Here is a 19,817-nt window from a genome sequence, read left to right on the forward strand (position 1 = left end):
ACATTACGACGATCGTTTTTCCCCGTTGTGAGGGTTGTTCGTGGACAGCTCGCTGGTGCGGAGTATATCTCCAGGAGGACACGATCGTCGATAATTACGCCCAGGGAGTGGATTCCGTTACCTTACCGCATCATCATTACAAATTTTTCCCCGTCATAACCTTAACCGGTCCCTAGCCACCGGGCCAAGGCCCTTCCCCCCAAAGCCGCGCGCCGGCTCTTCCTCCCCCCTGCGCTGGGTTTTGGTGGGAACCGCTAAACCGAGAGTTACAGCCCCCATCCCCTGTGCTGGAGACTTCCCCTCCAAGATCCTGCGGTTCCCTTGTCCCTCTCTCTCGTTTCTCGCTTTTCCTCTCTTCCTCGCTTCCCGTGTCCTTGTCTGCCCTTCCAGCTCTCTCTCCCTTTCTCTCCATATATCTGATCATACTATCTATTTTGCAAATTCTCGCAGCCGTTGTCTCTCTCCACTTCTTGCATCCCATATTGCAGGCTTTTGATACTCCGCCGCACTACTCCGTACACTGCCTGAGCCATCCGGTCCTGCATTCGATGGATAAGATATCACCACGAACCTTCTCCTTCGCCCTATTACTCCTTCTCTCGGCTTCTGGCCGCGTCAGCTCACTTCAAAGGCAGTAGTCTCTGTCTGCGTTGTGGCCTGTTTGCCCTAGCTCGTCACTGGTGATCAAGACATCATATATCCCCCGGTTGTGCTCCTGGCCCTTCGATAATCCGGATCCTCCCTGTTGTCGTTGTTTCTTGTCAGCCTGCACGCCACTCTAGTTGAAAAAAAGTTTAAGAAGAGGAAGAAGAAAGAGGATTGAGAAGCACTGGGTTTGGGTATAGATCGATTGAGATAAAGCGTCGCTTGGGAGGTTGAAGGACCGTAGGCTGCCAGTCAAATATTCGAAGATTTGTTGCTCCTACCATGCCGAACCGAGGTCGGACCCAGGCAGTGTGTCCATCTCTCCAAGATTCCAGGGTCATGGAGGAATATACGAACAACTCAGGCTCAGAATCGCCTGTCATCCTGACTCTTACCCCAGGTCCAGCTCTTGAGATGCCCGAACCCCTTCGCGCCTCTGATATCCCAGATGCTATCCGAGAAGAAGATGAAGAGACCGCAAGCGAACCACTTGAACCTATCACTCCGAGAAGCACCACTCCTCCTCATATGTACCGCAATCCCAAATCGGCCGCCAACTCCTCCCTTAAACAAGCTGCCCTCCCACACCCTTTAATCATCAACACAACCGCAACTCCTCCTTCCGCCCCATCTGGCACGAAATCTCCTGATCGTTCACACGCTGGGACGTCTCCCCGCCGTCGTTCTTCGCACTTAAAATCCGCCTCCAAATCTCTCAAGTCGTTATTCCGTCGGTCAAACTCTCTTTCTGCGGACGAACAGGCGATAGAGCCGAACAATCCTAGCCCCACGTATTCGAAATCTGGCCTCTTCTCATCACTACGCAAGAATTCTGTCAGTTCAACCGCGCAACACTCTCCCACGACAACCCATTCCAACTCCCCACCATCGCCTGCATCGCCGTCCAGTACGATCAACGCTGGTTTGAACCCGACGTTAGGGATGTCCCAAACGGATGGAATACCATACAAAAAACCCATGCGATCGTCTACTGGATTGAGCTTAAGAGAACGAAGTAAGATCATATTCGCTCCTACTCCCAAGCCTCATCGAGAGGAGACAAGAATACGATCACCCAGCCTGGGTGATGTCCATAGACAGCCAGAGCGACCAGGATTTTCGATACCCGCAGTGTCGGGAGCGGGCTTGAAAGCGCGACGCATGAGCGCGAGCCTTCCAGATGGGTTCTTTGTTGATACTTGCGACTTGCACGAGGAGTATACCAACTCCAGTAGACTTCCGGGACGGAGGGGCAAAGAGGTTGGCAAAGGCGCGACTGCAACCGTAAAGATCATGTATCGCAAGAGCGGTGACAAGGATGTGCCTTACGCTGTGAAGGAGTTCAGAAAACGCGGTCAGAAGGAGGATGAACAGGAGTATGAACAAAAGGTCAAGTCGGAGTTTAGCATCGCAAACAGCCTAGACCACCCGAACATTGTGAAGACATTCCGCCTTTGCACCCACAATGGCCGATGGAATCATGTGATGGAATATTGTTCCTACGGAGAACTATTTTCATTGGTGCAAAAGGACTACCTTACTCCTCGGGATAATGCTTGCTTTTTCAAGCAAATAATGCGGGGTGTCGGATACCTGCACGAAAATGGCATTGCCCATCGTGATATTAAACTGGAAAATCTGTTATTGTCTGATGATGGCTACATCAAGATCACTGATTTTGGTGTGTCTGAAGTGTTCAGTGGGATACATCCAGGCTTGCGCTCTGCAGGTGGCATCTGTGGCAAAAACATGGGCGAAGTCCGCCTGTGTGCTCCCGGAATTTGCGGTAGCTTGCCATATATCGCTCCTGAGGTTTTGGCCAAGAAAGGTAATTTATTATTCCAATCTTTTTTGTTTTTCGTTCAATCGCTTACAATGCTGTAGGTGATTATGATCCTCGACCTCTGGATATCTGGTCCTGTGCGATCGTCTACCTTACACTTAATTACCGAGGGAACCCGTGGCCCGCAGCTGACAACAAATACACTAACTACGCGAGATTTTTCGAAGGATGGCAAACCTTTCTTCAGGCTGATCCTGAGGGACTGGTAACGGATGACAAGGCGCCTAACTGCGGGCCTATTTTTAGACGTTTGAACCATTCCGGCATGAAACGCCTCTTACTTCGAATGTTGCACCCAGATCCGACCAAGAGAATTACGGTCGCCGAAGTCATGAGCGATCGGTACTTTAAGACTATCGAATGCTGCTCACCAGATCGTGTCAAAGATCCTTCAAAAGTGGTCACCGGCATTGACGCAGCCGGCAAGGGAAGCTGTAAGCTCGCTAACAAGATGGTGGTACAAAAGATTCATCACCATTTTCCACCGGAGAAAAAGTATCTCCCGCAGCATCGGTTTGATATGGGAGAGGGATATTAATGACGAGATAAACCGGGGTCATCGAATGGTTTCAAACTAAGGACCGACATGTCGAGACTTTAAGCGACTAAAGTCGTCGAATTTGATGACCTCCGTCTCTACGACTTTCTGATTTGGAGCCTGGATTAACTTTAAATTCTTGTTGATATTTACCCGCTGGATGGGCTGAGTGGGTTTGACATTCATCCCCTATTGCTATCTGTTTCTTCGTGATGATGTCCTTGGGTCGGTGCTTTGCTATGCATCTGATACGGCTTCTTGTTTCAGCACAATGGTTTTATTCTTTCAATGCGTGTCTATCCCTTTTGTTGGCGGTGCATTTATCCATCTTGGCCCAGACTCACCAAGGTCCACACTTGTTGCTCTACCTACTCCTTGTCCGGAGAGCAATCATCTTTCCTCAGCCCTTGTCATACAAAAAGTTCCCTTTGTTATTTCAGAGCGTACCTGACATACATTCTTCCGAAAATTCTTTGTCAGAGGTGGTTGTTTGCTTGGCATGATAAGGCATAATGTTTTCCACCTCTGTCCTGTGTGAGTTTTAGCTTTGCAGCATGTTTATTACTGGTTTACGGATACTTTGGTTGCTGGAATGGTAAACTTGTTATGATTGCATTCTTTAATCAATTTTTTTATTTTGATGCAGCATTATATTGTACTTGGTTTTCTTGTTTTTGACAGGGGTGGGGAAAATATAATTATAATATATTCGAGCCGATTAGGCATGTCTTCCTACCCAGTCCATGCTGCTTACTTGCAAATCACTTCACTTTTTTATGCCTTCCCCGCCCAGCTGTCTCCTTTTTTTTGACTTATCTTGGTGTCTACAAAGCAGCTAATACATCTCTGCGGTACGCAGACGAAATGGGAGAAGATATTCTTGGATTCTTGTCAGCATTGGCGAGCTGCGTCATGCTGAGCTGTATAACAGTGGTTCCCCAAGCATATAGCTCGACGCCAGCTTCGCGCGCGCCAAGGCAAAAAATGTCTTTGTCTGCAGCAATGAGTGAGTTACCCTGTCTCGCCGCCTTCTTGACGATCTTGGGAGCGAAATGCCGGTTCTGATCTGCCGCCCGGTGACCTGCGCCTTGTCATCCCATTTTTCTTCTTCTTTTTCTTTTTTCCCCCTCTCCACCATCATGCAGCCTATCTGAAATTTGTCTATGAACTGGCCTTCTGGTTCGTCGTACTTTTTTTCGCGGGATGAACACAGTTTACACAACGCGGAGAGAGCATTCCCTGATGAGAAAATTGCTACTGTGTACTTTGCAAATCGCCACCGCGCTTGTGTGTGTAGGCGTGTGGGTGGGCTGTGTGACTTCGGCAGAGGTGCATGTTGAAAACACTATTACAGGTTGATGATTGAAGTTTCGGCGATGAATGGGGTGGTTGTTAAGTCGGAAAAGGTAAGGATAGCTGCCTTTTCTTCCTCCCCTTTTCCCTTGTGATCCTCATCCCAAGGATGGAAATGTGAGGAGGCTTGTCCTGAACGAGCGATTTCCCTTTTTCCGCACGCCTGACAGGGCCGGCCTGGCGGAATGCATGTGCTCCTTGGATTATGGGTTTAACCGTGAGCTCGAGATGAACCGAGAAGGCATGTGGGACCACCCGCTCAGGTTTCATCGCCGTCGACTTCATCCGTCAACATGAAAATGAAACAGACTAAGGTGATAAGCCTCGATTTTTGCAACAACGATTCGTCACCATATGAGCCGCTGTATAATCGAAGATTTTCGTAAAGAGTGAGAGCCGCCAAGTCTCCAAAAAAAGAACACAAAGACAAAATCCCGGCAGTAGCCCCCGTTCGCGAGAAAGTGCGCCAATGTATCGCCGTGCCCCGGCGAAGTCCAATAGATATCTACACACGGGCCACGCTCCCATGCAAGTGACCGTTGCGTTTTGTGTGGGGGACGGAGCCCTTGTGCCCTCTACGAAGCTCGTCAGCTAACAAGACGAAATCTGGGTAGTTGCACCTGAAGGCTGTGTGGACACGTGCGGCACAAAAAACAGGGCAGAAACGCGACTGTGTTGCACCTTTCAAGTAGAGATACACAGCCCACACAAGGCTTCCAAAGGATGTCCGTCAAGAAGATATCAGCATATGATGTACGTATAATTCGCTGTACTGGCCTGGTTGCGACATGGGACAATACCTCTCTGGCCGAGATGCTCATGTGCCGTCAAGTGAAATGAGAACGATCAAACGAAACATTGGACGCTAGGCAAATTAGTTCATAATCTATGCCTCGAAAAATGCCGAGCAATTGGCAAAAACTCTCTAGCATGGTGTCTTCGAGGCGGTAACGCTGCATCCTCGCAGTGGCTGAGTCGAAAGGAGAGGCGAGCGCTCACAATTCTCCAAAAAACCTCACTGATCGCCAAACATGCGGTTAAGATAAAAATATGTACACCTTGCGGAAGACGGATGGCTTCAAAACACAAGAAGAAATGATGTCGTGGAGGCTCGCTTTGTCAAAGCCCTGGCTGACAACTCTGCCCTTGGCGATGGAACTAATAGCAGATCACCGCAGAGCTTAAATGGCAGACAGCGCCAAGACAGTGATCCCTTGGGCGCCTGCATCGTCTGCCGCCCACAGTCCAGAATGAAAAAGCAACAACCAGCCGTCAACAGGGTCGCCAAGCAGCACTGAGGCTATAACGTAGAGACCAAAGGTCCAGACGAGGGCGTTGCACAGGCGGTTCTTTGACTGAGAAAAGGCCAAGATCAGCAAGGTGGCCCTCTGACGGTGCCGATTGGCTCCGTGCGATTCGTCACCACGTCGAGAGGGCGCCAAGAGAGGAGATTTGCGCCAAGATTTTCTCGAAGGACGTACGATGGGCTGTGTGCCAAGGCAGGGTGGAAAAGAAAGGAGTCGCCGGAAACGAGAAACGGAGGGAGCGGGTGGGTGACACGGCCAAGCGGCTGAGAGTACCGCCCTCGTCACCTCCGTATTGTTTCCCACAGACGTATCGTCACGTCTGAACATCGGACGGTATGGTATTGGGATTGCGTATCGACCGTATGGAACGGACTGGTATTGAAAGGCTGGGCAGTTGTCTGTCCTCCCTGGCGCATGTACTTACTCCGTCCGTCAAGCGACGGCTGGGGAACCATGCCGGGCTGACCTCCTGAGTCGCTGGGATAGCATGACCTGAAGCTTTGGAGGAGATATGACGGCTAATCCGTTGCGTCTAGGAAACAATCCTCGCTTTCAGTGTTCCGGTCTAGCAAGGACGGACTCCTTTGCTGTGACAAAAGCACTAGGGCCCGATTCCAGGTCTCGCGGTCGTTCGATGAGAAAAATGCAACCAGCTACTCCGTGCTCCTGTACATAGGGAAACATCCGTATGCGGAGCCTTACGCCAGCGAAATGGCTCCGACAATCCACAATTCCAAGAAAGAATCGATCGCCATCTCGCAAATGATCGGAGGTCACATTTGTCTGGTTGCACATACTTCTCCTGATGATCCCACGAACTGTATAAAGCCAGCCCATCATCTTGAAGAACTACATGCTTAATTTTGGTACTGGCGGACCTGGGTATCAAAATGAGCTGAGACTCTTAATAATCCACCGTGATGTCAGGCCTTATGTGGCACCTTGTTCACAGAGCGGACGAAGCTAGAATCGTCTTTGTCATCGTGATTTAATGTTGCGTAAGGATCTGTTGCTGCCATCATCGTCATCAGAAGCTAACAGCATCAACCGTCATGCTGATAAACAAGGCAACAGTACAGAGTATAACTATGTATAACCATCTTCCAAGGTAAAGCCATGAGCTCCTAGATCCAATTGTCTGGCCCGCTCGGATGTGTGCTTGTCAAGGAACTAGCCCTCGACCCGACATCCTTTCATTTATCGTTCGCAAGCGGTAGCATTGACGATCCTTGGCCTTCCTAGGTGTTCGATCAATCACTCTACAGCGTATTGCAAACGCCCAAACGGGATCACACCCTTCTGAGGTGCCTAACAACTCAGAATTATTTCTCAATGGCGAGATGGTCACTAACCGAAAGCCAAATACAGCTTTTCAAGTGTGCAGATGCTCAATATCCACACTTCGGCCCAAATGAGACGGCTGGAACCAGCGGGTATATAACTCGTTGGCAGTTGAATCGAAGCATTCAGAAGTCTTGAACACCAGTCTCTCCTTGCAGTCTTGGATTGCCGTTTTCATCCGTTTCGACCAACCACTCCGGCTCTTCTTCATCGAAGTACTTCTCCTGCTCCTCACTTTGGTCATCGTAGTCGTCGCACTCGTCGACAGTAGCGTAATCAAAATCTTGGTCTGCTCCTCTCAGAAATCTCAATTCCATCTCTGATCTCCACCTCTCTTTTCCCTCTTCTCGAGTTGCGGGGATCTCGTCCTCCTCTTCAGCCAGAATTTCTCCGTGCGGCCCACGAGCGTAAGTAAACGTTGTGTTTGGATCAGGATGCGCCAGAGCCTCCATTTTCAGTTCTGCTCTCATAAGATCAGCTTCCAGCTCGCCTGAGTAGCCCTTTGCACGGCCCTCTTCTTCTCGTTCGCTCGCCGTTTGGAAACGTCGGATCAAGCGATCGTAAAGTAGAGGGTCTGGAGACCCCGCAAAGGGCTAGTTAGTATGTTGTGCGACACTCGCAGAAGCAGAGACAAAAGCACACCAGCTAGCTCGAGGCCGGAAGAGAAATACTCTGGGTGTAATTCCAGGTATCTCTTCCGGCGGTTTTTGACTTGAATAGATGCGGGAGGATGTATAGGCGGGTCTGATGAGGTCTCATTGTCGTGGTCGGCGCTGGGATGTTGGCATGAAACCACAAAGGCCTCTGTGTTCATTGGAAAGTATGGCATAATGTAGAACGGCGGGATTTCACGGTATATGAAGTGAGAGCCGAGAGTGACATTGTATGGAGAGCATTTGGAGCTCAATAGTAATCAGGGCCAGGCCTTGTCGCGTGGCAATTCCGCGAGCTTGAAGCCATGCTGGGGTGCTGAGCTTCTATGAAAGCTAAACTAACTACTTAACTAGTTAGTGGACCTCTAGGGTGTAACATGAAACGACCTCAGTGGCCACGGCATGCTTCAACGAAATATCAAAGATGAGGTCCAAATTCTAACGCATACAGATTTTGACATTTGATCCTATTAAAATTGAGCGTTCTATTCTTTGGTGTCTGTCTCCTTTTTTAACTCCCTCGCCTAGGTCCATCAGCGGGCTGCTTCACGTTATTCCCGCCCACTATCTACGCCCGTTTTGGATCTAAACCCATACATACATAGCATGGCAGGATCCAAGCCGCTTCGGGGAGGCGGAGAGGCTTCAGGAAACAAAAAGTCTCAAGGGACGGGGCCAAACACCCGAAGTCGACGAGTCGATACTCAGCACGCAATGAAATCAGCAGCTACGGCCATAGCCATTGTTGCTTTAGCAGCGAGCTCGTCATATGTTTCTCAACTGACATTGTCGCCGGTCTACGGGTCTGTTCCGGCGAGCTCTTTTCACCGTCAAGGAGTAATGATTGCCGCCCTTGTAGGCTGGCTGGGGATGAATCAAATCAAGGCTCTTTGTTTTGGAAGGCCTTCAAGCCTATTGCCAGTGCTTGCTTGGGTCATCCCGACCATCCAATACTTCTTGTTTCAACAAAGCAGTCGTATAGGGCCTGAATTCGGACCAGTTATCACGGAGCTAAGTACTCTGTACCCCTTGGTGGCGCTTTCTGCTACTTCGGCGGGGATATTCTTGAGGGAGTTGGATCTTAGCCGCGGACCTCGTTTGATAGCTGATCATGGGACCTTTCTGGGATCCTACATATTGTTCACGACCACCTTGAAGATGACAGGGAGCTATCTGGCTAGGCATATTGGGTCCAGCGTTTTAATGACCCGTACAGGCCTCCAATTCGCTATAGCGACACTCTTTTCAATATGCCTACCATCGAAGTGGCTTCTACTTACCATTCCATCTTTGATCTTTTACGCTGGATTCAATATTCATGTCCCTTCAGGACTTGCCACGGTGAGACTGAATACCAGTCTTCGAGCGGATGATTACGTTTTACTTCACCGTCAGGATTCATTAACCGGATACATATCGGTGCTGGAAAACAAGAAGCTTAATTTTAGAGTCATGAGGTGCGACCACAGTCTTCTCGGTGGGGAATGGATACCGCCTCCTGGTATGCCGAAGCAGCTGGTTAGCGACCCCGTGTACGCTGTTTTCACAATGCTAGAGTCGGTTAGGTTAATCAAGACGGATAAAGGGGAGGCACGAAAGGCAGGATCTGGCACCAATGCTCTTGTAATGTGAGCTGATTGAACCTCATGAAACATGTTTCCGCAGCTAATGCGTCTGAAGTGGACTTGGAATCGGGACTACGCCTGCCGCGCTGGTTGCCCATGGCATAAACACAACGGTTGTCGAAATAGATCCGACAGTGCACCAGCTCGCGATGGAGTATTTCAAGTTTCCGAGCAAAGCAAACACCGTGATTGAGGATGCTGTTACTTTTGTGCAACGTACGAGGAACCTTGATCCAATCCCTCGTTACGATTTTATCGTCCATGATGTTTTCACCGGCGGAGTCGAACCCGCGGACCTTTTTACGCTAAACTTTATGCACGGACTGCTTGATTTGCTGCAAGACGATGGAGTTATTGCAATTGTTCGTCTTTCCCCTGCCCATTGACATAAGATGGGATGAGACGCTAACCAACTGCTTATCAAACTACAGAACTATGCTGGTGATCTAACGTTACCTTCAGCTGGTCTGATAGTACGGACTATATTGGCTGCCTTTCCGTCGTGCAGGATCTTCCGCGAAGGCCAGCCAACTGCCGGTCCAGCAGGTGACTTCACGAATATGGTTATCTTTTGCACAAAGACAGAATCTGCCCTAGAATTTAGAGAACCGATCACATCGGATTATTTGGGCAGCATGTCAAGGGAATCGTATATGTTCCCTAAATTTGAGATCGAAAAAGATACATTCAAGAACGCAGGGAGTGGCCATCCGGATATCTTGGACAAAAGCCAAATTGGCCAGCTCCAAAAGTGGCATTCGCAAAGCGCCATCGGACACTGGAAGATTATGAGAACTGTACTTCCTGCCGCAGTTTGGGAAAAATGGTAAAATGATTATCAATAAAAGTCCATCATTCAACATATCTACCCGGTATGTCATATCCCATATCTCTCATATAATCATGTCGTTTCTAGCTTGTCTCATGAAGGCGAGTTCAGGACTTTCGCTTGGCCTCCATCCTCTATTTTGCCTTAAAGAGTTGCCTTTTCTTCCAGGAGAAGATTTTTCCTGATTTTTGCGATATCATCGTCCCCAAAGCCAATGGCCTTTTTCATGTATCCCTCAACACTGCCATACGTAGCATCTAACCATGCTAGCGTTGCTTTTATCGCTTCAGCTTTTGCCGAAGTCATTCGATGGGCGCCAGACGGGTCGTCTTGCAGAGCAGGATGCTTGAGCAGATTTTGTATGAACTCTTCTCTTAACGAGCCCAATCCCACTTCCGTGAGCTCATACTCTTGGCCAATTACATCGTCATCGCGTACCCCGGCAACACGCAGGACCAACGCCGCAAATACACCCGTTCGATCCTTGCCGCCTGTACAGTGGAAGAGCAGAGGCTGGTTCGGCTGGTCTCTGATATGTTCAAAAACAGTCTTAAATGCGTTGTTTGCTCCACTCTGCAATATCTCCTTGTACGCATGCATGAACGCTTTGGGTCCCTCTTCAGAAGCATAATGCTTATATCTCAAGGCGAGACTTTCGGGACTTGCGTCCTGGTCCGTGAAAACAGGGACATGCAACCTCTCTGCGCCGGGAATGTCACAGGACGGGTTTTTTATTGTCTCTGGAACGGAACGAAAATCAAAGATCTTGGAAATCCCGAGTTGTTGGGCAAGCACTTTTGCGCCTTCCGGCGTGGCTCGCGAGAGGTGCGCAGAGCGGTAAATAAAGTTGCGTCTTACGGAGGCTGTTGACGATATGGCGTATCCTCCTACGTCGCGGAGATTGGAGATCCCATCGGCTATGTAGAATGGCGGGGACGGAAGGCTGGTTTGGAGAAATTCTTGCATTGTTGTCGGCTTTTGTCGTTAATATCCCAGTCGGAGACGAATTTATTTTTCTTCTTTCTGGATGATTTCTCGTTTGATGCTCACCAGTCCAAGTAAACAAGGCAGGCAGGGCGAAATAGTACGAAAGTGGCCCTATGTCTTCAGTATCATGCGTTGCTCGACTGTTGTGGGGGAGTTTCGGATGTTGCTGCGTGATGATGATGCTGTTAAAATCGATTTTTTGCCGAGGCCATATGGAAATGTTTCTGCCAAACTCTAACTACAACCACTTATTAGAGCCAACAGCCGGTGGACTTTGCCGGCTGGGAGCGCAGATGGTGGGAAGCATCTTCGCCGGCGCTTGAATATGCGGTTGTTCCTAATAGCATGGCGTGGGATGTCTCTGCACGAGGAGGAGGGTCGGAATTACAGTGATGGCCTCTGCGGATTCTTTCAAGTAGAGCCTTGGTTATCGCCAGGTACAAGCACGCCTCGAACAGCCGTAAAGTTTCAAGCCCGCTTCACTATAAAATGTAGGGCTGATCCCGCCAAACAAAGCCTTCAAATTGTTGTCTTATGTGCCTCTACTGGTGCTATTATTAGCCTTATATCTTCATCTATAATGAGATTATGATTGCTGAGTGGCTTCAGCATTTGTACTAGGGTTATAGTTGCACTTATAGTTGACATATAAAGCCATTCCAAGGAAATCCCTGTGAATCTTCCAGCTCTCAATGCAAACCCCCACCGTGCCTCTAAATCCATCACCTCTCTCCTAGTATCATCCTTACCTATTAAATCACTCTCTGAGGCTTTCTTGATTCAACAGCCAATTATATATTGAGGACAGGAAGATTGTTGACCCTCAAAGAGTGCATCTAAGCTCAAATGGAACAACATCATGGAATAGAGGTCATCAAATCCATCATCAGAAGGATTTCAAGCTTAACACTGATATCATCTGCAATTCTTTTCCACTGCCAAATATTTCATCCTTGGAACACAAGTTGCAGTTAACAAGCTGTCCCTTCTATGCACACTTTCACTTGGAGAGCCATACTTTTGGCACTAAGTACAACTTGATAATATTGTTCGCATTCTCTTCATCAGAGAACAGCTGCTTGAGAAATTTTTCCTTCCAATATCGAGCATATTCACTTAGATGGAGACGTGGGAATGTAATGAAGCTAGCAGTTCCATAAGTCCTGGAAACCAACTTGATACTCACATTTATCTCACCTTGTGTATTCACTTTGTTGCATTTTCTAGGCTGGCTGGTTCTTTGTAGTAAATTTGATTTCCAACATGTTTCCAGCAAATGGCTCCTCAGAATTCTGGAATATCTACATATGTATTCTGCACAGAGAGCAACAACAGAGCAAATTCCTCATCCAGAAAATTATCTACATGTCTACAAGCCAGGCTATAAAGGATGAGCTGTTCTCTCTGCTTCGGCCCAATTCAAACTTGGACACAAAAAGTGGACTGGAATGGCAAAGTACCCGGGATTATCCAAAAAGGCTGTTATCCCCGTCAATATTTGGACTATGGAGCTCAACACCAAGCAGCATCCCAAATCAGAATGATCGTGCTCAGATAATAAATACCCAAAGCAGTCGACAAATAAGGATCACGTCTCCATCTTGGTGTATTGGTGCACACTTTCTAGCCGACCTTCAGACTAAAGAGGAACTACTTAACCCTAGATTTAAAGGTCCTGTTAAGCCGGCTTTCATCGGAGAGGTGAATATTCCCGGAGTCGATAACGCCGGAGGATGGTATGGCAATGCCCAACTAAGTGCTGCCCAAATCTCACAATGGACGGAGTTTTCGAACTCCGAGCACTGGCCCTTTGGGAACTTGCAGGGTCTTCCACACGAAGCATCACACGCGAAGACAAAAGAGTCATCACCATTCAAAGTTTAATTCGTCAGAAAGGGACAAGATTCAACCGTGGCTTGTGTAAGGAAAAGAAGAATCCAGGGCATTGCAAGATCCTATCCATGGATGTTGCCTAGCATGACACACAGTGCATAGTAATACGAGACTAGATATTTTTTTTTTTTTTTTTTTTTTTTTTTTTTTTGGCGAAGAAAAATGCTCAGAGCTTGAAGAATTGGAGACCAACGACAATGGGAGCTCTCGCCAATTCCCAGGGGTCAATCCAATGACATCAATGAAATGCTTCCCCAGTCCCTTAAAATAGGATCCTTCTCCCCGTATAAGTTGTTCAGGGATATGGACTCGCCTCTGTTAAGATTTTGGTCATATTCACCCACGAAGATTGCCGCAACAACGGCAAGAATGAAGTTTATTTGGAGCAGGCTCAGACGCTTGGGCATGTTTTCATGCGCAGGGCCAAGGATCATTTAGGGACCGGGATTTCTTCAAGACAAGGAACTGCAACATGCATAGCTGATTAGCACATTGGCTTTGCTGGCCGGTGTCTGATCCAGTCTCGGACATGACGCCGGGATCATTAAAGCTTGCTGGAAACAGTTCGCAGTTGATAAAGATGATGGGAGTGATTGGATACTCCATCTTGATGACTCCGAAATACTCTTTCCAAGGCAATGGTACGCTGGTCGATCCGTTCAATCACTGACAGTTCTCTGGACCAAAAAAAACAAGGTTTTCGCGGATATGTACATTGTAGACCTGTCGCTTCCTTGTTGCAAGACCAGGATAGGTGGGCAGCATGCATGAGATATCTGATTGAAAGGAAGGATCTTGAGCCCTGCCGTGTCAGATGCAAGCCCTTCTCCCCAGCTCGCTGATCCTGAAGCAAAGCGAGAGCTGCTCGTCACGGTCATACGAGCTAAAATAGTCGTACTCGCGCTCTTATTGGGATTATTTGTCCAAGAGATGTTGGCTTCATGTGAATAAGATCCTTCGCACTCCTTCCAGAAATTTCCTAGCCTTGGTCAACTAGTATGTGAAATGGGCCCATGGGGAGCAGCCCATGCCGTCACTAGCCGGGGTGGTAGAACCGGGCTGGAAGAGCCGAGGACGGAAATTATCCAACGAGATGTTTTTGCTCTGGGTTGAGTTACATCCGGATTGTGGCTCTCGACCAAGCCCAAGCATGGGGTTCGAGTCGCGGCGCGAGAAACAGATGGGTCTTCCCAACGCTCCCGACAGCCAGCTTCCAAAGACTAGTCCGCAGCAACTAAAGGAGTAATAAAGTAAAAGACAGCAGTTGTTGCGATCAAGCGGATTCTGGAGAGGAGTGGTGATCTGCGCGAGAGCAGAGCGTTTGGGCGTTGAGATGGAGGGACGTTGCCATGCGGTCATGTGTTTCTGGCCGCGCAAGTGCGGCGGTTGCCTGCCAGTCCAGCGACGAGAAAATCAAGACAAGAAGCCGTCTGTTGCTGTATCCCCTCTCACAAGTCTCGAGATTGCATAACTTCGGTTTTGAATCCACTCCAGAACCCAGAATAATCGTCGCTCTGTATATATTTAAATGATGGCTGTTGCTGAACGGCCAGATGTCGAGTATATCAATGGGAAGAAGACATTTGTGCCGCTAGGTAGCTTCTCATCCCCTCAAGTCGCGACCTCCATCGCGTGCTGATCTTGTGGAATCATTCCAGAAAACAATCCAGAGGTGATGTCCCATTTGATACACCATCTGGGCGTCTCTCCAAAGCTGGGATTCTACGATGTCTACAGCATTGATGACCCGGAGTTGCTCTCCTTTATTCCTCGCCCTGCGTATGGGTTGATCTTCATCTGCCATGGAGACGTCTACCATCGAGCTCGAGACGAGGAAGAAGTATCAAGGAATGATTATGAAGGATTTGGCCCAGACGAGCCAGTCCTTTGGTTCAAGCAGACAATCGGAAATGCCTGTGGCTTGATGGCCTTGTTACACTGTATCAGTAATGGCCCTGCGCGCCACTATGTTCAGCCGGAGTCGGGCTTGGACAGGCTGCTCAAAGCAGCCGTGCCACTGTCTCCCGTTGATCGTGCGAGATTGCTCTATGATTCCCCGGTACTGGAAAATGCGCATCGTTCGGCCGCGCAGATGGGAGACACGCGGGCTCCGATTCCCAGTGATAGTTGTGAATTCCACTTCATTAGTTTTGCTAAAGGCGATGATGGTCACTTGTGGGAGTTGAATGGTTCGATGAAAGGCCCTGTTGATCGCGGTGCCCTGGCGCCTGACGAGGATTGTTTGAGCGAGAATGCCCTAAATCTGGGAGTGCGCACACTCATTGGGAAGAAAAGTGAGACCGGTGAGGCCGGGTTCGGCTTCAGTTTGGTGGCCCTTGGACCCAGCTTAGAATGAATGCAGGGCTTCAGATCGTTGTAACGGCAGAGCGCCATCAAGGTCCTCCATAACAAGGAATTGATGACAAAAGTGCTCGAATAGCTTTCTTCATGATTTTCCTTCGCTTAACAACAGCAATATAGTCCATAAGCAATCCACCAATGCTCTGGAACTGTGGTTACAGGCCCTGCCAGGCCACATGATCACTCGTAACACCGAGGAACCCTCCGCCTTAATAGGTGTATATTTTGCGAAGTTCCAGAATGTTAACAGGGTGGATATAATAATGAGCCAGTCATCCCCATGCAATGACCGAATTTCTCCGCCTCCCAAAAAGGGAGATGAAATCGGAGAGGCTTAATTGCATTTGGTCGCCGAGGTGTAGTCAATGGCACCGAAAGGCCTGAATACGATTGGCACGCTTGTACGGGGTACGGAGAAGGGGGTTCGCAGGACATGGAGCCGACCATCCCGCTGAGCGGCACGGTTCCCCGCTGAACGACGTCTGCCTGTCCGCATGGAGTAGTACGACCTGATAACTGATCCATGATGCATATCGGAAAATTCTCTTAAGGATTGAAACATCCCCGGCCTCAGTTGTCTAGACGACGAGCTCTGCTGCCCTCCAGTATTTTGAGCAATTCTTCCAATGGAGTGCTGCTTTAACTTATCTCGGCGTTTTGAGCAGTCAAGGACTCAAGTCAAGTGGAGAGGCACCTTCTCTTGAATAAGACACGGGTTAGTTGGTGATCGTGGCGACTTTTAATTTACTTAGCCGAACCTAAATGGCTGGACGGTCAAGGGGTATCCTTGTTTCTCTCCAGCCTTTTTCAGGCCGTCGAAGGGAAAGCAGCGGGAAATCAGCCAATGCCGTCAGCTGGTGTGCTGATCTTCTCCAGATTGTTCTCGAAATATCCGACTTCTGGCTTCCCTTGGCACCATGTTCCTTGCTCATTTTGATTGCGGAGGTCATCAACGACGTTTCTGCGAGAGACCCGATGGCGCTGTTTGTTAAACAACTCGCACTTTGCTTTTTGGACTTGGCATTGTAACCTCGACTTGAGTTGATACGCTATGGTTATCCGATACCCTTCTCAATAAAATAGCAATCGATCAGGTCCACGGGTCGAGTTGAATGGCCCATGCCTCCAATGTCACCTCCGAAGCTTATCCGATCCGCAATCCGTATCTGGTCGAAAACCGGCTCTCGACGGCTGGTCCCGTACTACACTCAGACCATGATTTGCTCTGTCGAGTTGATCGAAAGTGCAGGACGTAACTAATATATAATGTATGTATGATGCCTGAAAGGATGGGGATTCTCTTTCTCGCGGAAGAGAAACGGGACCCGCTTCACTTGATCAACCAGCGCGATCCGCTCCCAAAGCTTTCCCATTTGAGGGAGGTTGACAAGGGTCCAGGATACCTCGTTTGTACGGAGTAACGACAGAGAGGCTCCCGGAGAGGTACTCCGTAGAACTTTATCACTCGACGGCTTAGCGTGACAAACGAAATGAGGGGAGGCTTCCGGACAGTGTCGGGAATCCACTATCCCGGGTACCTTGAGTCCATTGTTGGGCCGACAAGGGCTGCTGGTTGTCTAGCTGAGGTCTGTTCGAGATGTATTTAAACCTCCCCATGCTCCCAGCATTGGGGAGATGGATAGACAAGTCCTCACAGGGTCCAGGGTTGTCTATGGGTCATTGAGATCTTGGAACAGCAAGTTATCTGTTTGGGCCCACGTCTTCGTCACTCGCAGCAATGGCGATGGCTAAATGGCTGCTCGCGGCCGCCGCGCTGGCATCGCCAGCTCTGTCTATGACCCCAGAGTAAGCAATTTCTGGCTATGATAGGAATCAAGTCGGCTTCCAGATCATCGAATACTGACGAGACACGGTCCTTTGTAGGCAATTTATTTCTTCTCCACGAAGAGGCGAGGCCATTCCAGACCCGTCAGGAGTAAGTTTTGCCATTTTGGCCGTGATATTGGGTGTAATCTGTATTTGATTGACAAATCTGAATAGAAAGTCGCATTTTTCCATGTGTCTCAATACTCCTTTGAGAAACACGAGACCACGAAGAATGAATGGGACGTCATCGACTTGGAGAGTAGCAAGATCACCACGCTCACCGATGATGAGAACGTTTCAGAGATTGTCTGGCTTGGTAGAGGCACAGAAATCCTCTATATCAACAGCACCAGTTCCGAAACACCCGGAGGTTGTGAAATCTGGGTTTCTGATATCAAGGACTTCTCCAAGGCGTAAGAGACACAGAAAGAAGCTGAGGGATTGCAACAGTATACTAACACACTTTATAGCTACAAAGCTGCTGCTTTCCCTGGCCCACTCAGCGGTCTGAAGGCCGTTCTTACAAGGAGCGGCGACGTTAAGTTCGTCACCTACGGCCAGTCTACCCCTGACGGTACTCTCTACAACCCCGAGACGGCGGAGAAACCTCTCTCTACTGCTCGTATCTACGACAGCATTTATGTCCGCCACTGGGATACCTGGTTGACAACTCAATTCAACGCTGTTTTCTCCGGCACGCTAAGCAAAGGAGACAACCAGTACAGCCTTAACGGAAATCTCAACAACCTTGTCGCCCCCATCAGAAACGCCGAATCTCCCTACCCACCATTCGGCGGATCTAATCACTATGATATCTCTCCAGACGGCCAAAGTGTTGCTTTTATGAGCAAGGCCCCCGAATTGCCCAAGGCCAACTTAACCACTAGCTACATCTTCGTTGGTCCCCATGATGGATCTGCTGAATTCACTCCAATCAACGCACGAGATGGCCCAGCGACCCCCGAGGGTGTTCGTGGTGCTTCCACCTCTCCAAAGTTCTCTCCCGATAGTAAGAAGATCGCTTATGTGCAGATGCATGGCGAAAACTACGAATCTGACCGCAATATTATTTACGTTGCTACTCTTGGCTCATCCCCAAGCATTAGGGCTGTTGCGGAGGACTGGGATAGATCTCCCGACTCTATCCAATGGACTCGAAATGGCAGAACTTTGTACTTTACCGCTGAGGACCGCGGCACCGTGAAACTTTTCTCTGTCTCTGCCACTGCAGGAAGACGCACCAGGCCACGAGCCATGCGCAACGTCGGCTCTGTCAGTTCTTACAGCTTCCTTGGACGCTCTGACCGCGTGCTTGTCACTGGTACCTCTCTCTGGTCCAATACTCTATATTACACGACTGGCCCACGTGGTGCTCCACGGAAGGTGTTCTATGCAAATGAACACGATCCCGAATTGAAGGGACTCGGCCCCGAGGACGTCGACGAATTCTACTTCCAGGGATTCAGACAAGAGGTAAACTTGCCCTCTTCCACATTATACCTGTAATGCTTGCTGATAAACACCATCGCAGGTCCAAGCCTGGATTGTCAAGCCTGAGAACTTTGATCCCAACAAGAAGTATCCTTTGGCGTTCCTTATCCACGGAGGTCCTCAGGGCGCCTGGGGTGACTCTTGGAGCTACCGATGGAACCCCAAGGTCTGGGCTGATCAAGGATACGTTGCCGTTGCTCCAAACCCAACTGGCAGCACTGGCTGGGGTCAGGCCTTTACTGATGCCATTCAAAACGACTGGGGTGAGTTGGCGTCTAGTCTTTAGCATAGAGACATACTAACGGTGAGCCTACAGGAAACGCTCCTTACAAGGATCTCATTAAATGTTGGGAGCACATTGAAAGCTCCATTCCCTACATTGATACCGAAAACGGCGTTGCTGCAGGCGCCAGCTTCGGCGGATTCATGATCAACTGGATCCAAGGCAATGACTTTGGAAGAAAATTCAAGGCCTTGGTCTCCCATGACGGAACCTTTGTTGCTCCTGCTAAGATCGCCACTGAGGAGCTTTGGTTTATGGAGCACGACGTATGGCCTTCATTTCTCTGATCTTTACCCTAGTTCCTAACATATTTCATAGTTCAACGGCACCTTCTGGGATGCCCGTGACAACTTTGAGCGCTTCGACCCCTCTGCTCCAGAGAACATTCTTCGCTTCGCTACTCCCCAACTCGTTATCCACAACGATCTCGACTTCCGTCTCTCTGTCTCTGACGGCGTCAGTCTTTTCAACATCCTTCAGGAGCGTGGCGTTCCCAGCCGCTTACTCAACTTCCCGGATGAGAACCACTGGTATATTCCCCAGCATCCTTTCCCCGGCATCGCAGGTTTTCTAACATACTCCGCTTCATAGGGTCCTTGGAAGAGAGAACTCCCTCGTCTGGCACCAGCAGGTCCTCGGATGGGTCAACAAATACTCCGGCATTGGGGAGAGTAATCCTAATGCTGTCAAGCTGAGCGACACTACGGTCCCGGTCGTCAATATCAACCCGTAAACATCCGGTCGATAATCATATCGCGATTTCTCCCTTCGCGGGCATAAATTTCCCCGGTTCACAATTCTAATTGTATATATTAATAATACCAGTATTTACTGCTCAAGA

General features: G+C 49.1%; 6 protein-coding genes across 7 annotated transcripts; 4 read left to right on the forward strand and 2 right to left on the reverse strand.

Moving 5' to 3' along the window:
• Window positions 1–347: 347 nt before the first annotated feature.
• D8B26_006009 (uncharacterized protein) lies at window positions 348–3,817 on the forward strand. Of its 2 annotated transcripts, XM_066125062.1 has the most exons (3): window positions 348–954; window positions 1,046–2,473; window positions 2,530–3,817. In XM_066125062.1, exons 2-3 carry the CDS (start codon window positions 1,060–1,062, stop codon window positions 3,024–3,026), a joined length of 1,911 nt encoding a protein of 636 aa, XP_065981143.1. In that variant the 5' UTR covers window positions 348–954; window positions 1,046–1,059; the 3' UTR covers window positions 3,027–3,817. The 2 variants fall into 2 exon arrangements, with proteins under 2 accessions (XP_065981143.1, XP_003070024.1); XM_003069978.2 differs by having other exon boundaries at window positions 348–2,473.
• A 3,335-nt stretch (window positions 3,818–7,152) lies between these two features.
• On the reverse strand, window positions 7,153–7,856 carry D8B26_006010 (uncharacterized protein; the record flags this gene model as incomplete). Its single annotated transcript, XM_003069977.2, has 2 exons — window positions 7,153–7,601; window positions 7,670–7,856. The coding sequence occupies 2 exons, from the start codon at window positions 7,854–7,856 to the stop codon at window positions 7,153–7,155; spliced, it is 636 nt and encodes a 211-aa protein (XP_003070023.2).
• Window positions 7,857–8,110: 254 nt separating this feature from the next.
• Window positions 8,111–11,162, forward strand: D8B26_006011 (uncharacterized protein). Its single transcript, XM_003069976.2, has 3 exons — window positions 8,111–9,308; window positions 9,361–9,667; window positions 9,737–11,162. Exons 1-3 carry the CDS (start codon window positions 8,287–8,289, stop codon window positions 10,133–10,135), a joined length of 1,728 nt encoding a protein of 575 aa, XP_003070022.2. The 5' UTR covers window positions 8,111–8,286; the 3' UTR covers window positions 10,136–11,162.
• Window positions 10,279–11,162, reverse strand: D8B26_006012 (uncharacterized protein; the record flags this gene model as incomplete). Its single annotated transcript, XM_003069975.2, has 1 exon — window positions 10,279–11,162. Exon 1 carries the CDS (start codon window positions 11,098–11,100, stop codon window positions 10,279–10,281), a length of 822 nt encoding a protein of 273 aa, XP_003070021.1. The 5' UTR covers window positions 11,101–11,162.
• Window positions 11,163–14,306: 3,144 nt separating this feature from the next.
• D8B26_006013 (uncharacterized protein) lies at window positions 14,307–15,511 on the forward strand. Its single transcript, XM_003069974.2, has 2 exons — window positions 14,307–14,609; window positions 14,673–15,511. Exons 1-2 carry the CDS (start codon window positions 14,543–14,545, stop codon window positions 15,368–15,370), a joined length of 765 nt encoding a protein of 254 aa, XP_003070020.2. The 5' UTR covers window positions 14,307–14,542; the 3' UTR covers window positions 15,371–15,511.
• Window positions 15,512–17,113: 1,602 nt separating this feature from the next.
• Window positions 17,114–19,769, forward strand: DPP5 (Putative dipeptidyl-peptidase 5; the record flags this gene model as incomplete). The annotated part of the gene is made up of 8 exons (XM_003069973.2): window positions 17,114–17,181; window positions 17,260–17,311; window positions 17,377–17,615; window positions 17,673–18,675; window positions 18,734–18,956; window positions 19,010–19,242; window positions 19,295–19,506; window positions 19,568–19,769. The coding sequence occupies 8 exons, from the start codon at window positions 17,114–17,116 to the stop codon at window positions 19,707–19,709; spliced, it is 2,172 nt and encodes a 723-aa protein (XP_003070019.2). The 3' UTR covers window positions 19,710–19,769.
• Between the last annotated feature and the right edge of the window lie 48 nt (window positions 19,770–19,817).

This window comes from Coccidioides posadasii, chromosome 3 (assembly GCF_018416015.2).
Source record: "Coccidioides posadasii str. Silveira chromosome 3, complete sequence".
NCBI classification, from domain to species: domain Eukaryota; kingdom Fungi; phylum Ascomycota; class Eurotiomycetes; order Onygenales; family Onygenaceae; genus Coccidioides; species Coccidioides posadasii.